Below are 17300 nucleotides of genomic sequence, written 5' to 3'. Positions count from 1 at the left end.
TGTGATAACGTTGTTGAATATTGCCATAACAATATTACAGATATTAAAGGGCAACGATTATATAGCAGTTTAGGGTTCATACTTGTATTTTGTGTTTCTACTAGAACATTTTTACATGCTTTAATGTTAAAAAAAACACTTTATTTTTCTCATACTGCCCATGGCTGCTGCCCTGTATTCACCCTCTGTAGGAGCGCCTGTCTCTTTAATCCCTCCTCCCGACAAAGCCCAGTCTGCTCTGATTGGCCAGCCAGCGTGTAATCTCCAGTTTTGTTTCAATAGTTGAAATGGGCAACCGGACATGTCCCAGCAGTAAAGTGTCCCCGAAATTGGGAAGAAATGACCAGCATTGGCCGCCAAGATTACAGCTATCTGGCGTTAGCATGCAGCTACCTAATAATTAGCACTAGGCTAATGTTAGATTGTAGTGGAACGAAGCAGCACTTTCTACCGTCAGTAACACAGATAAAGGCTTCTGAACCAAACACTACCCAATCGTACATGTTCCAGCAGTGATGTGACCTGGAATTGGGGAGAATTTAACAACACCAAGATGACATTTTACTGCCGTTACATGCGACAATGTTAACACCAGAGTAGAAGTAGAACGTGGCATGAAGAGAAAAGACTCAAGTAAAGTACAAGTACCTCAGCATTTGGACTGAAGTACAGTGCTGGAGTAAATGTACTTAGTTACATTCCACCACTGGATCATGGCCTACATAGCATGTTTATATGGGAAATGTCGGCCCTGCAGTGCAGGCCTTGTCTACAGTACCTCACTGTCTGTGCTGTTGTCCTTCACGCTCTGCAGGGTCCCGTGACCGTCCCCGTCACGCTGCACCTCATCTTTCACCTCCTCCACCCTGTACACCTCCTGGAGACGGAAATAGAATAATGTCATGAGCTGTTTGTACAGTCATCATCAGAAATGTGCATGAGGGGTTGCAGTTTATTGGTGATGGTATGTCATGCATTACAGTACATATATGGGTCATATTTAATCACCGATGATCCTGATGAAAAAAAAGGGCAAAGTATAGCTAGAACTTTGTACATATTAGGGCTGAAACTACTGAGTATTTTCATTGTTGATTAATGTGTGGATTATTTTCTGCATGAATGGATTAGATATGTTCTCTAAAATGTCAGAAAATGGTGAAAAATGTGGGTCAGTGTTTCCCAAAGCCCAATATGATGTCCTCAAATGTCTTGTTTTGTCCACAAATCAGAGATATTCAGTTTACTGTCACAGGGGAGAGAAGACACTAGAATATATTCACATTTAGGAAGCTGGACTCTACTATTCTTTATTCAAAAATGACTCAAACCGATTCATCGACTATCAAAATAATTGGTGAGTCATTTAAAGGTGCTCTAAGTGATGTTGGATGACGACACTGCTTGTTGACGTTCAAAGTATTTTCAAACAAAACGGAGGCTAGCTCGCCCCTCCGTCCTCCTCATCCCAATCCCTCCCCCTCCCTTCTAACTAACCCCCCAACCCCCAAATTATTCTTATCGGTTATTGGCTGGAACACTGTTTGTTATGTTTGGTGGTGCAGGTTGGCGCATTTTGTTTTTGTTGGCGTTTGTGGAGCCTGGGCTGTCTACAGAGACCACATTTTTTTACAGTGTGTTCAGAGGACAGACAGCTAGCAGATAGTGAGGAGATGTTTTTTACAGTGTGTTCAGGGGACAGGCAGCTAGCAGATAGTGAGGAGATGTTTTTTACAGTGTGTTCAGGGGACAGGCAGCTAGCAGATAGTGAGGAGATGTTTTTTACAGTGTGTTCAGGAGACAGGCAGCTAGCAGATAGTGAGGAGATGTTTTTTACAGTGTGTTCAGAGGACAGGCAGCTAGCAGATAGTGAGGAGATGTTTTTTACAGTGTGTTCAGGGGACAGGCAGCTAGCAGATAGTGAGGAGATGTTTTTACAGTGTGTTCAGACAGGCAGCTAGCAGATAGTGAGGAGATGTTTTTTACAGTGTGTTCAGGGGACAGGCAGCTAGCAGATAGTGAGGAGATGTTTTTTACAGTGTGTTCAGAGGACAGGCAGCTAGCAGATAGTGAGGAGATGTTTTTTACAGTGTGTTCAGAGGACAGGCAGCTAGCGGATAGTGAGGAGATGTTTTTACAGTGTGTTCAGGGGACAGACAGCTAGCAGATAGTGAGGAGATGTTTTTACAGTGTGTTCAGGGGACAGACAGCTAGCAGATAGTGAGGAGATGTTTGCTGTATGTGACAAAAAATGTTGTAGCCTAAAAAACATGTGACATCGCTTAGAGCACCTTTAATAATTGATGACTATCGATTAATCTTACATATATAGATATGCATTTGATAATGTAATACTGCATCTGCAAAAGTTAATTTAAATGTAAGCAATTCTTATTTAATGAAATTAATATAGTCATTAAAAGTTGATAAACATGTATTTGCACTTTATGTTTAGTTTTTGTATTTTGCTTAACAAAACTGGTTGTAAAGCTCACAACTACTGAAAAAATAATATCTCATGAACCTGTGGGGCAGGCTGAGCCTCAGCAGCCGTCCTGCTCCGCTCCATGTGAGCCGCCTTCAGCTGCTGCAGAGCCGCTTCCAGCTCCACAGGGTCTGCACACGCCCCCTCCGCCTGGAGCCGACTCTGCACACACACACACACACACACACACACACACACACACACACACACACACACACACACACACACACACACACACACACACACACTTAATATGTATGTATACATTTCCAGAACAGATGGTATAGCAGCTCAGCTAAGGCTTACTGTACATGTGTGTGTGTGTTTGTGATGTGTGTGTGTGTGTGTGTATGTGTGTTGTGTGTGTGAGATGTGTGTGTGTGAGTGTGTGTGGTGTTTGTGTGTATTTGGGATGTGTGTGTGTGTGTAAGTAATGTGTTTGTGATGTGTGTGCGATGTGTGTGTGAGTAATGTGTTTGTGATGTGTGTGTGTGTGTGTGAGTAATGTGTTTGTGATGTGTGTGTGTGTGTGTGATGTGTGTGTGAGTAATGTGTTTGTGATGTGTGTGTGTGTGAGTAATGTGTTTGTGATGTGTGTGTGGGGTGTGTGTGTGTGTGTGAGTAATGTGTTTGTGATGTGTGTGTGGGGTGTGTGTGTGTGTGTGTGTGTGTGTGTGTGTGTGTGAGTAATGTGTTTGTGATGTGTGTGTGTGTGGTGTGATGTGTGTGAGTAATGTGTTTGTGATGTGTGTGTGTGTGTGTGTGTGTGTGTGTGTGTGAGTGACATCACCTGCTGGATAAAGGAAGGGCTGTCTTTGCTGAAGGAGGGCGAGCGGGATGGCGTTTCTCTCTTCTTCTCTCGAAGCGACGAGGCCTGCTGGTTCCTCCTCATCCTCTCCAGCTGCTCCTCCACACTCATCCTGGTTCTCCCCACCTCCCGCTCCCCAAACCCTGTCTGATCCACGGCACTCCTGGGACGGTCCTGCACACGACAACACTCAGTCTTACATTCTTTTTACATTAAACTCTGGGCCCTTGTTTTGTTGCTCTCCAGCCTAAATGTCGGCTCTGATCCAAACCAAAGCTATCTGACCAAGTAACCGCTTCCTAGAGAATGACTCCTGACTGCCTGACCATGTCAAACCTGTCAGGATGTATGGGCTTGGGATTTAGAGTTGCGGGTGATGTCCCAGGTATCCTTTTGACCGTGCTATTTCTGTGGCTGGGCCCAACAAATCTAAAGCAAAAGAACTTTATTTTTCCTGTGAGAGAACTTCATTTGTTGCTAGTCCCATTCAGATACAACATACAACGATACATAGTCAATAAGAATCATACCCAATAATACAGAAATACTTAAAAACACTCAAAACCCTGAGGGTAGGCCCGATACGTGAAACAGAAATAGGGCATTCACTTCATTTTTATTTTATCGTGACACTTTATAATAACCATCACTAACAAGTGGTAAATTGATAGTTAGTTATTTTACTGTTAGATAGCTATTATCAAATAATAATCTCTTTTATAGATCACCAAAAAAGATTTAACGATGCCAAATGAATGTTGTTCGGTGCTTTATAGACCACTTCTTTAACCATTAACTAATTATTATCAGCATTATGTCAGTCCCTCCAGAAAAACGCGATTATGCGATCGCATAATTCAATGCATAATCAGCCAAAGTCCGCATATTTATGCGGGGGCCGTATTTTTTCAAATACAGCGCACTTTCGCCGCATTAAATTGCCAATTTCCGCGCGAAATATGTGGGGCTTGCATGATTTCATAAACCCCGCATTTTAGTTGCAAAAAAGTCACATATATCTTAGCAGAAAGTTGAAAAATGTTGGGTTTACTTCACACAAGAGCAGCCATTTATCCCTGTTGCCATGGGAACATTATGAAGTGACTTAATTACGCGACGTGAACATCATCAAAAAGCAGGGTGTTGGGGGAATCACTTTTTTTTCTCTTTTTCATCTAACCGCAATTTTTGCATGTTCCCCCAATTTCATTGCATAAAATTGCATGAATATCCTGCATATTCCATCGCATTTCTAAAGAAAACATGCCGCATAATCAAGGATTTTGCCCGCAACTATCACAAAAAAAATCCGCATTTTTCTGGAAGGACTGATTAGTTGCAACTTATATAACAGCCACCCAAATAACATCAGTGTTCTCGCCCGATTCGGCCACATTTGCTGAACTGGAATCGGTCCATTTTGTCTAAACAATTGTCCGTCGACGTTGAGACAAAACTCACTGATCTGGATTCAGGCTTCTTGGTCTTCCTCAGGGTGACATAGGAGGCAATAGTGGAGGACTCGGGAGGACTCCTGCAAGGACTTATGGGGGATTTGGTCCTGGGAGGAATGATGCCCACCGGGTAGGGGGGCACTGTTGGGAGAGATCACAGGACACTCCATCACTTACACATTAGCAAACAAACACTGCAGTCGGGCTAATTGCTCATGTTGTGTCACAAAAGTTAACGTGCTTCATTTCACAAAAGACACAAAAACACGTTCAGGGAAAATAGAAGACATGTAGAACCCAGATTTCCTCTGTCTACTGCTTTACTGTTCCTTGTTTGTTTCCATAACTCACTCATGGGGAAGGCAAAATGTTGCCGCACAGTGACTTCAGGGAGGCAGAAGGAATTTCCAGTTCTGTTCTTCGCTAACGTGACTTTGGCGTCTGAGCAAAGTAACGGCAGGGAGGAGGGAGACCCAGCGGGAACGCGGGGTGTGCTAGGAAGAATTGTAATTTGCATAGGCCTGTAGTTTGTTTGCATAGGCCTATTTCTATTTTAAGGCCAAATGCAAGGGAAACACTTACACTGTAATGCCTTGCACGGTCAAGTTCCTTCATACATCTCTGATTTGATACAGCTACATACCCCCACCGTAGTCTGAGATCATTAGGTCAGATGCTATTGGTGGTTCCCCGCACTGATTTTAAAACTAGAGGGGACCGGTCATTCCCAGCAGTGGCTCCTAGGCTGTGGAATGACTCGCCTCTCTCTCTATTTGACAGAATCCACTACGTTGTGTGGATTCTGTCAAATTTTTTAAAAGCAGCTGAAGACTGTTCAAGCAGGCTTTTACTTAGTCGAGGGGTTTTATGGTTGTTTGTTATGTTTTCTATTTGTATTTCAATTTGCTTGTATTGTGACTTCTTGTGTTGTATTGCATTTTATTGTGAAGCACTTAGTGATTTTTATCTGTGAAAGGTGCTATACAAATAAACTTTACTTACTTAGTTACTAATGTCTAGCAGCTGCTCCATTAAACAGTTTGGATCTGATGTGTTTAAAGAGTACCTATTGTGCTTCCCCCCCCCCGTCTTTTAGTGTGTTATATTGTTTTCTGTGTATGTAATAGAACACATTTCACTCCAAATGCAGCTTTCTCTCCCACAGACAACACTTTTTCTCAACTGCCTGACACGCCTCGCCCACCTCCCAAATTCCTTCATTAATCATGTCACTAATGGAGAAAGCTAGACAAGTTTGTCATATGTGCTGCCCATAGGTGCTGCCTGAGCAACCACAGCCTGCCCAGTGGCTTGTTTCAATTTGGCTGACCAATCACAAAAACAGAGTAGGCCAGCTGACCAATCAGAGCAGACTGGGCTTTTTTCAGTAAGGCGGGCTGAGAGCTCAGACAGAGTGTTTCAGGCGGAGGAGCTGCAGCAATGGGCAGAATGAGAAACATAATATGCTTTTTGAACATCAAAGCATGTACACCTATTCTAGGAGACCACAAGAGTACAAATATGATGCTGAAAAGGAGTATTCAATTCTTTTGTACCACTTACCTGATTGGGCAAGTGAGTTGCTGTGTTTACTAGACCGATGTGGCATTTTATTTGCCTTGGGCAATCGGGCCAGCCTTATTTTGAGCCCTGCCCATGCAACGTTTGTTATCTGATGCGCCACATCGGACCTCAGCTGAGTCGGCATATGTGTGTCCACACTTGACACTTGAATGCGACCTGCCTGATCAGCTAGGGATCAGATATACTCCTGCCGCGATATATTCCCGTGCAATAGGTGCAATAGGGGAGGGATGTAGTCCAGACCTTCCTCCCCAGCGCTGCCTCTGCAAAATAGCCTCAGGAAGGAACTTGTTTTGGTGGAACATGTGTACGTTCAAAAGTAGTTTTAGTCGTGCAACAGAAAACTCTGATTGGACAAATAGTCTAGCTAGCTGTCTGGATTTACCCTGCAGAGATCTGAGGAGCAGTTAACCATAGTCCTCACAAATCCACCGGAGGTTAGAACGCCAAGACAGAGACAGAGGAAGGGGACGGACATCCGGCGGAAAAAGAGGGACATCCGGTGGAATTTCCGATGGCACCGGAGCAATTCTGGAAGTGGAATGTCGTGGATATAGACTAGAGGAAATACAATGCTACCAAGCCACGGCCAGGTGGACCAATCACAGTTGTTAGGGTCGTTTTGAGATGTACACGTCAGGCTACGTCGTAGGGTCCGTATCTACACGTACCTATTCTAACGTACGTAACCACGGCGTGGATTTAAAGTATAAGAGCATCATCTTTATGTTTTCCATATGTTTTTTTATGTGAGTCCAGAAGAAGGCCTACCTTTTGAAGCTGCAGTGTCCCTGCTCTCAGCAGAGGAGTCGGTCTTGTCCTTGTCCTCACCGTTGGCCTCGTCTACTTCCTCCTTCACCGTGGTCAGCTCAGGCTCGCTCTTATACAGCCGGTAGTCTGGAGCTTGCTGTGAGGGGGGGGATTGTTCAGGGTCAGAATATGCATTCACGCACGTACGAACGCACGTACACACACACACTCCCAAATGTAAACTTCAGAATTCCTAAAAAGTGCTTCATGAGCAATAGAGAATGAAGAATTTTAGATTTTACAATTTTACAAATCTCACATTATATTGCGAGTATATGACAGATTAGGACCACCCTGTAAGGGGGGAAAACATCTTGACATTTCAAGTAAAAAGTTGTTTTACAATTAAACCTTCTGGTATTTCAAGATAAAAGTTTTAATTTAACACAAAAACTAAATTCTAGAATAAAGTTGTGATTTTAGAATAAAGAAAAAGTTCTGGAAAAAAGAATAAAGAATAAAAGAATAAAGAATAAACTCATAGTTTTACAAGGAAATATATGGTTCTTTATAGCACTAAGACGTGCCATTGTAACAGTACAGGCATAAAGGAGAGTTCTCTGTGCCATAAAAAACACTCAAAGTAGAAGGCAAGACTTACTTTAAACACAAGAAAACATCACACTCATAACAATGGAGGTCCACAAATGCATGGGCCAGAATGGGTCAGCATGGGTCTGAGTGGGTCAGAATGGGTCTGAATGGGTCTGAGTGGGTCAGAATGGGTCTGAATGGGTCTGGGTGGGTCAGAATGGGTCTGAATGGGTCTGAGTGGGTCAGAATGGGTCTGAATGGGTCTGAGTGGGTCAGAATGGGTCTGAATGGGTCTGGGTGGGTCAGAATGGGTCTGAATGGGTCTGGGTGGGTCAGAATGGGTCAGAATGGGTCTGAATGGGTCTGAATGGGTCTGGGTGGGTGAGTGACAGACACTGAAATGAATTACATGGATCCAAAATGGCCCTTGTTGAGGAATGGGTCTCTTCAGTGTACATTAGTTCAGCCCTTAGGCTGGATTAGAGATTTGAGAATTAGAGCTGAATGATGAATCATTTTCATGGTAATGACCCGCGGCTTGGATACCATCATGAAGAAGGTCACTGATTTGGAAAGAAAAATTGACCAGTTGATCGGATGAACAATAGTATGACTGTTAAATTAGAGCAGCCATTCGTGTAGCCCAAACAAATTTAATCTTTCGGCCCCCTTATCTTGAACGGGCTTGCCAAGGCCGTTTCTTGAAACAGAAACAAACAGTCACCCTGTTGGGGCTCTGCAAGCGAGACGCTCTTGTTCCTCCCCCGTCTAACCCTCTGCCTGCTGATTGTCGTATCGGCCCTGGACTGTTCAGGGGCGTCACCACGGCAACGTGCTGTGTTATCGCTATGACATTCTGCGGACTGAGACACTAGTGGGCTGCCGGGCTGTGCGTTTCTCAGCAGACAGAACCCTCCCCCCCCCCAGCCCTATACCCCCAGTCCCACGCCTTCGCAGCTAAATGTGCAACTTTACATTTATGTAATGTTATGTTGTATTGTTATGTTATGTGCAGCAGTGCAAATCTACTGTTGTGTGCTTATGTGCTGAGGTGTTTTTTCCTGTTCCCACACTGTTCTTATCTTTATGAGGATAGTCTGAGAGCGGCTTTTTTGTTTCCCTCTCCTCTCCTCATGTCATGCTGTATCTGTTGCGAGAGTTGAGATGGCGCCGCATATGGCGACTCGGTGTGTTTGTGCATGTTGCTTTAATGCTTTAATGTGACCTGCACCTACGATACGACACATCCCTTGTGTGTGTAAACATACTTGGCAATAAAGCTTTTCTGATTCTGATTCTGAAACCAAAATCGCAATTTGAAAGAATGCGATTAGCTAATGGTGAAGACCGCGATTAATCGCATTTGCAACATTTAGTCGATGTTTGGTTGAACATTTTTCATTCCTCTTTTTAATTATTATATTTCTGTTTTATCATAAGATAAATGCTGGAATAATGTTACATATCACAGATTGTTTACAGAAATGTCCTATTTTCAGTGGATGTTTCATTTATTTTGTATAACTCTATTTATCATGATCATAGAAGGTGTAATATATAGATGCTGCTGTTGAACTGAGTCCTATCAGACATTCCAGTTTACAGGAAAGTACTGATATTTCTGTATTGGAATTGTTTTTTATTATAACTTTATATTTCGTGATAAATGTTCTGTGTTTGACTGTTCAAACACTTCTTGCTGGTATTTCATATCCATGTTCTCATCCTTCCATAAGCATATAGAGCAGATAAAACCTGTCATGGAGCATTATAACATCAAAAGATGGTGTTTCATGTTACAATGCTCCATGACATTTTTTATCTGTTACACAGTGAATATTGAACTTTAGCTAAACTTAAAAAAAATAAAAAAAACGCAAATCGAATTGTAATCGCAATATCTGGCAGAAAAATCGCAATTCGATTCCCCCCCCCCAAATTGTTCAGCCCTACGTGAAAATGATGAACAAGAAATGTAAAAGTGGCTGTAAACCCACAGACACGTGTGTGAGCTGATGGGTGAGGCGGAGATGTGGACGGATGGAGCAGACATGAAGGCTTTCAGTGGCTCTTACGCTGTGCGCTCCGTTCCTGGAGCCGCTCTTGCGGTCCTCAGGGCGGTGCGTGTGGGGGGGCAGGCGGCCGCCGGGGTGCGAGTGGTGCGGGGGCACGTGAGGGGGGCGCTCTGATGAGTCGTAGAAGTGGGGAAGGGGTGGGCGGGGGGGGACACTGTCACCCTCCCTGAGCGGCAGCAGCGTCACTGCCTGTTGACAGGTAACACAGCAGCTGGTCTCATTACTCATTACTCTTACTGGACTACACTTCTGGGAGGAGTTGGGATCAGTATCAGATTCAGTTTTTCACTGAAAATGCTGGAAATAAGGCTACGTTCAGACTGCAGGCAAAAGTGGCCCAAATCAGATTTTTTGGGGGGTCAAGTGACCAGGTCAGACTTCTTCAGAAGTAGTGTGAACACTCAAATCTGGCCCAGATCAGATTTTTTCAAATCAGAGTTAGACCACTTCCATATGTGGTCCTGAATCAGATCCAAGGCGGATTTGATGCGACTTTTACGTCAATCAACATCGACATTTGTCACAATTATGCGCCGGCGGGAGTTAGCCCGAGACACAGACAGTCTAATTAAAAACTTGACTAGGCCTACTATGAACTGCGTCTCTGTGAAGCTATTCCCAACGCAGTCCCACCACTCCTGGCTTCGTCTCTGCATCCACACAGACCTCTGGAGTGAATTTGCAGCCATAACCCCGCAAAAGGCCAAAATAGCCAAACAGTTCACACTGGAATCTGATATAGGCCACATTTTAAAAGGTCATGTGAACAGCCAAACAAAAAGTCAGAGCCTTGAATGTTGGAGAAATGTGCTGCAGCGTCGTTTGGCAAAAAGGTCACTATGACAAATTAGCTACAACCAGCAAGTTTCAAGATCCATCGTGTACTGAATCAAACTGAACCCAGTGGCAGCCTGGTAAGTTGTCTCAGTACCTGAGACATGTACCAGCACCTATCTAATCTTTTAGTGTGCCTTGTTAAAGGACAAATCCGGCGCAAAATGAACCTAGGGGTTAATAACACATGGGTGCCGAGTCGACCATTCTCTTGGATATGTTTTCATGCTAATCGAATGTGACCAGTTTTAGTGCAAACCTACATGTAAACTGAAGCATTGAGAACTTTGTAACTGTACAGACAGTTTATTAAAAAGATAGATTATAAAGACTGTACCGTTCACGTATACAGGCGGGCGCCATCTTGGGAAAACAGTCACGACCAGTCGAACGCTGTGTAACCAGTAACATAGCTCAAGCACGGCGTTCGTTGTCTTTCTAATCTATCTTTTTAATAAACTGTCTGTACACTTAAAAAGTTCTCAGTGCTTCAGTTTACATGTAGGGACCCTCATTATGCTACGGTGGAAGTGTGATGCTATTTTGAGCCTTATTAGTGGTGTAAAAATAGAGATTTCTTTTTACTTTACCCGTGCCACGAAGACTAGCGGTATAAGCTAATTAGCGGTATGAGCTAAAACTGGTCACATTCGATTAGCATGAAAACATATCCCAGAGAACAGTCGATAACACATGTGTTATTAACCCCTAGGTTCATTTTGCGCTGGAATTGTCCTTTAAATGGTCCGCAATATTGTAAACAAAATACACAACTAGTATTAAACTGGCTGAAATAAAAAAAAAAAAGATTTGGGGAGATTTATTTATAATATATATGGAGAAAACCCATCCATATGTTCCTGGTGATTCCTGTGGCCATGTTTTTTTCACAACTGCCTCATTTAGTTGGATTAAATTGCATTGGAGTTAGTTTTCCCACTCGGTGCGGTTCGTTTGGGCAGGTGAGAACGTACCAAAAAAGCATATCGAGACCTCCTCGATGAGGTGGTCTCTCTTTCAACAGAACTTTGGTGCAGTTGGTTCGTGGAGAGGGGGGTCAGCCCTAAGTTCCCACAGTCCCATGTTCCCAGATTTCTAAGATTTTTCTTAAAATTAGGCCCTATTTCAGGGTTAGGGTTACATTCAATCTGTAGTCCATTGCTACTGGATAATAGGTTGGGTGTAATTGGCTACAAAATTGGGAGAAAGGGGGATAAAATCTGATACAAATTAATTAAAAAGAAAATGTGGGAACATAGGGCCTAATTTGGGAACAAAAATCTTAGAAATGTGGGAACTGTGGGAACATAGGGCTGTGGGAACATTGGCATGCTCATGTGGTGAGAAAGTGATCCGACCCAGAACCGCACCAACTATATAAACTCCTCCAGTCTGAGCTAGTGTCTCCTGTAGACAGGTGTGTTCAGCAGTCTGAGCTACGTCGCTCGCGAAACAATGTCTGATCATTTTAATGAAATGAGCTGGTTTGACCATGGAAATGCAAGAAATAGGCACTAGTCCAGAACACAGGACCTTCTTCCTGCATTTACTTTCTTGCTCCCGCCCCCCAAACACGTCCCGACCAATAAGAGGGGTGAACGTTCTTGCGTGATTTGTAATGACGCATTTTGGTAAGTTTTTTCCAGGTGTGAAACCAAACCAAACCACGGGGAAACGCTCCAAGTTTACAAACCCATCAACTGATTCGGACTAAAGCAAATGAACTATAGGTGTGAAAACGCCCTGACAGACCTGCCAGCAGGAGATACCTTTATGATGTGGGGATGAATGCACATAGCGTTACATCCCTGCTGCTTCCTCTACCAAAACCACAGACTCATTCTGTCTTCCAAAATGACTTTTAAAACTTTTAATCGTAGCCGGAGGCTAAAGACGTGTGAAACAGCTGAGAGTAAGTGTGGTTGGTGTGTGGGCCGGCTTACCTCGTTCTTCTGGAGACTAGAGAGCGGTTTGGAACCGGGTAAGCCTGCTGAATATGGAGAAGAGGAAGTTGAAGTTTTTCCATATCAAAAGACAAATGAATAAGCATTTGCATTCATGTACTCAGGCAATGTAAATCACATCAGATACATAGGAGTGTGACTTGATAAAGAGTTGTATTGGAGACTCTTACTGCTGTCTGTGCTCCGCTGTGGTTTGTTTTTGGCCAGAGCCTCCATCACGTCCTGGATCCTCCACAGCTCCTTCTGGATCTGGATGTGCCGCTGGCTTGGAGGCTCTGTCTGAGGACACACACACACACACACACACACACACACACACACACACACACACACACACACACCACACACACACACACACACACACACAAATACTGTTAAAAGCTTGATCACCTCAACTCAAGAAGAGTGTGTGTGTGTGTGTGTGTGTGTGTGTGTGTGTGTGTGTGTGCGCGCGTGCGTGTGTGTGCGTGCGTGTGTGTTACCTGCGGACTGCCCAGGGCCTCCAGCTGCTCCAGCAGGTTGGACTTGGCCAGAGTAACATCTGCCCCCAACCTGTCGTACTCCCTCCAGGAACGCTCCAACTCCTGAAAGCAGGACAGCAGCCATCAGCAGGGTCATTTGACTGTGTGAATGTGTGTGTGTGTGTGTGTGTGTGTGTGTGTGTGTGTGTGCTTGTGGGAGTGTGTGCGTGTGTGTTTTGTTATAATGTTACAATGCCTGTTAGTTTGGCAACTGTTTAGATGTGCCCTTTGTTGTACTATTTATAGTTTATACAGATTCTGAATCTCACTCGGTTACTGTTGTTTAAAAAGTACTGAGGTAGAATTTATTCTTTATTTTTTAGTGAATATTTGAAGGCAAACTGTTAACCTTCATGCCGACATATAAAACTATAACACTTATTTTATTGTACCTATATGTCCTTGAAATTAATAATAAAATATTGTTCAGGATTTTATCATATCATCAAGAATGTTATTATCACAGATATACCCCGAGATATCGTGATGTTATTTTCGGGCCACACCTAGCCCAAACCTCTACTTCCCAAAAGGAATTCTTTCTACCTGGCTCCTTACTTTTTCCATTTATCCGGTTTATATCACGATCTATGAAAAAAAGTCATACACTTCTTGAAATATTTTTTTGTGTCATCAATACACTAAATATCTGTAGACCCAGTGACAGTGTTAACATAAAATAATGTCATTTAAAAAAAAGATTATTTCTGGGCACGGGGTGCACGTTCCATCAGATGAGCAACCAGGGCGCCCTAAAATAATATAATTTCATGTTTTTTCACGTTTCTGTCTGACTTTAAGGTAGGCTATGCCATGCAGAGGGCGCCATGAACACATGACACTGTCATGAACACAGCCATGACACTGTCATGGCCAGGGATATGTTCTCATTCAGCGTCTCTCTCCCTTGAAAGTACCACACAGGCCAGAAAGCCAGAGCATCACCAGCATAACAAACTCTCTATCATTAGAAATATAACCAGTGGCTTCACGTGCTTTCCTTAGGACATTGAGCCTCTGGTTGTTCCAAAGGTACGGCTTAAGTCTTCTACACACTGTGTATCTTATTTGGAATGAAATATGCTATATAAGCTAAATAAGAATGTGCTTGTTTGCTTTGTAGGTGCAAAACATCTCACCATATCAGCCATTTTCACACTGATATCGTCTCGTCTGATCTAGGCATTAAGGCAATCAAAGTTTGATCTATTACTGCTGAAACGCTGACAGACCCAAATTATCGTTGTTGCAAGCTGCCTTTTCCCTACTCTCTGATTGGTTAGACTGTACCTGTATTGGCCACACACACCTTGGCGAGGCAGGAAGGGGTAGAGACCACAGCGACGTGTTATTAGGGATCCCACTGATTTTCTTAAGCACGTCCCCAAGTGTTCGTGTACGGCTGAACGATTAATCAGTTTCAAATCGAAATCGAGATTTGAAAGATTAGCTAGTAGTAAAGACCGCGAATAATGTGCAATATTTAGTTGAATGTTTGGTGTAACACTTGGTTTAACATTTTTTATTCCCTTTTTTTAATTATTATATTCACTGTTTAAATGCTGTAATCATCTTACATATCCCAGATGGTTTACAGAAATGTCCTATTTTCAGTGGATGTTTTATTTATAACTTTATTTAACATGATCATAAAACGCGTAATATGTCGATGCTGCTGTTGAACTGAGGCAGATCAGACATTACAATTTACAGGAAAGTACTGATATTTTTTTTTTTGTCGGAATAGTTTATTATTATAATAACTTTAGCTTTTGTAATACATGTTCTGTGTTTGACTGTTCAATGTTGCTTATTAAAAGAAAAACACTTATTGCTGGCAGTTCATATCCATGTTCTCATCCTTCCATAAGAATACAGAGCAGTGGTGATGGTGTCTCGTGTTATAATGCTCCATGAAGATGTAACCCACTCGAAAATAGCTTACAAACAGGATTAGGTAATTTCTAGTTTAATATTACATTATACTAATGTATTCTTGATTACTTGTAATTTTCTTTGCACACCATATTTGTCCAGTAGGTGGCAGTGGTGGCGCTGCATAGAGAAAAAACTGCTACACTGATTTTAAGAGAGAAGAAAAATAAAACAACGGAACGATAGTGAGCTGAAGCCATGTATAGATTTTCCACACTGAGTGAACAAAGTTAAAAAAAATAACACTTAAGAGCTAGTTAAAAAAAACTTTTTTCCCACGAAACCTACTTCTAAGGAAGGAAAAGCAGAGAAAAAGGGTCGAATTTGCGACAAAGATACTATTTTCTTGTATTCCTTTTCTCCGGTTGTTTTTTTTATATGCATGATTTGAGAAAGAGAGTGAGAGAGAGGGAGTTCCATTGGAGCAGAGGGAGTGGATGATCATCTTGCCTGCAACACAGACTGCTTCTACTCACCATTTCTTCGTTGCATCGTACAGATAAGCGCGAGATCTCACCACACTTTAAAAAAACATACTACCCGGGTAGATGGACTTTGGTTTATTATTTTGGGGTTATTTCATCAGAGCTCTGAGGTAATTTTATTTTTTTATTTTATTGTTTTTTTACTTATGTGGAAAAAGGTTGAAAACTAAGAGAAATACTGATTTTCACAACTAAAAAGACATTTTAGACTACTATTTTGGTATCTTCTCCTCTTTTGAAAAGTTCCTTAGAAAGGCAGCACTTCACTCTACATTATAAGTGCCCCTTACAAAAAGAAAGCTGATAACATTCTTTAACTGGTAGATTTAGAACTAGGACCAGATATGACTGATTTCCTACTCTGAGAATACAGGCCCAGCTGTTTCTTGGTCTGCACTTGTGTGTGTGTGTTTTTTTTTTTTTTTGTTTTTTTTTTTTGTTCCTCACAGTGCTGACTCTGGACAGCTCTCTGCAGGTGCTGAGCAGGCCGTTCTGCAGCACGTCCCTCTGCTGGACCAGGCTCTGGGGGCGCCAGCGCTGGAGCCGCTCTGCTCACTCAGCTCCTGACTGGCAGACAGCAGGGCTGTCTCAAGAGTGTGCACACACACACACACACACACACACACACACACACACACACACACACACACACACACACACACACACACACACACACACACACACATAAATACTTATTGTCAGCAGTGGATAAAGTATTAACATCCAGGAACCTAAGGCCATTTTTACAATTCCTTTTCCGTCTGGTTTTATTTTCTAAAAAAGCTTGTAAAACATCAACCCTGTTGTCTATAGTCAATCAATGTACATCATTTTTTTCATGAACAACTGGGCTATTAGAATATTTGAGCTGTAGTGAGGTCAATTGAAAGTAAAAAAAGGTTGTATGACCTTAAAAACAAATAAATAAATAAAACGGAAAATGAATCTCACAGATATTTATTGATATCACACAGAACAATAAAAGCTAATCCAATCTCCTGTCTAAATCAGTTCCCATATGTTTTGGGTGTTAAACTGTGAAGAAATAAACATTATAACTTATATAGTTGACAAAATATACAAAAGTTTTCAAAAAAAGTCCAGATGCTTTTGCCAATAATCAAAATAATAATGTTCAAATGTATTGATATCACACACACAGCAAGCATTTGTGTTGTCTAAAACAGTTATCCTATATATTTGGAGTCATCCAGTGCAAAAATAAACATAATGAACATTATAACTCATATAAATGACAAACTATTTACATTTCTTCAAAAAAAGGCCCAAATGTATCCCAAATATCTAAACAGTGACCCCATAGACCGTAGTTATCTCTCTTTTTCACTTTAGTCTTTGTTCTCGCTCCTATTTCCTGGAGTGAACTCTCTTTTCGACTATATACTCTTTGTGTGATGGACCTGCCTTCCCATTGGTTGAAAAACGTCAAAACAGTCTTGCAAAGCATCATGGGAGATTTATACTAGACTGTAGCAGCCGGTAGCAGAGAGCTAGCGGCAGAAATGACGGAAAATTGATAAATTGATAAATCGAGTGGATAAATCTTGGATGTAAGCGTTTGGATTTATTGCTGAACAACTCCGAAAAGAAGCACAAGTTCCAGGCTGGATAGAAAACCTTCTGGAAAGGCTACGAAGACAACAAAGACACCCCCGTGATGGCTAGCTTGTTAGCTTCTAGCTGGAAAAAACGGTAAGAAGATCGCTAAAAGTTTCATTAAATAATCTAAATATTAATCGGAGGTGCCGTGTGACGTCGTGGACGATGCCGTAGGGCTCTGAGGGTTTTAA

General features: G+C 42.3%; 1 protein-coding gene across 1 annotated transcript in view; it reads right to left on the bottom strand.

The window, feature by feature from the left end:
- Positions 1 to 17300, bottom strand: part of LOC120553759 (pleckstrin homology domain-containing family A member 5-like) — a 275577-nt gene that overhangs the window by 8036 nt on the left and 250241 nt on the right. The window contains 10 exon segments of the mRNA XM_039792455.1: positions 779 to 877; positions 2525 to 2647; positions 3276 to 3467; positions 4755 to 4888; positions 7103 to 7238; positions 12528 to 12574; positions 12719 to 12827; positions 13031 to 13132; positions 15937 to 16016; positions 16019 to 16088. Of these exon segments, the coding sequence (XP_039648389.1) occupies positions 779 to 877; positions 2525 to 2647; positions 3276 to 3467; positions 4755 to 4888; positions 7103 to 7238; positions 12528 to 12574; positions 12719 to 12827; positions 13031 to 13132; positions 15937 to 16016; positions 16019 to 16088 (1092 nt within the window).

This window comes from Perca fluviatilis, chromosome 23 (assembly GCF_010015445.1).
Source record: "Perca fluviatilis chromosome 23, GENO_Pfluv_1.0, whole genome shotgun sequence".
Lineage (NCBI taxonomy): Eukaryota > Metazoa > Chordata > Actinopteri > Perciformes > Percidae > Perca > Perca fluviatilis.
The sequence above is the reverse complement of the archived record's forward strand: the minus strand, read 5'-3'. Positions and strand labels throughout refer to the sequence as shown.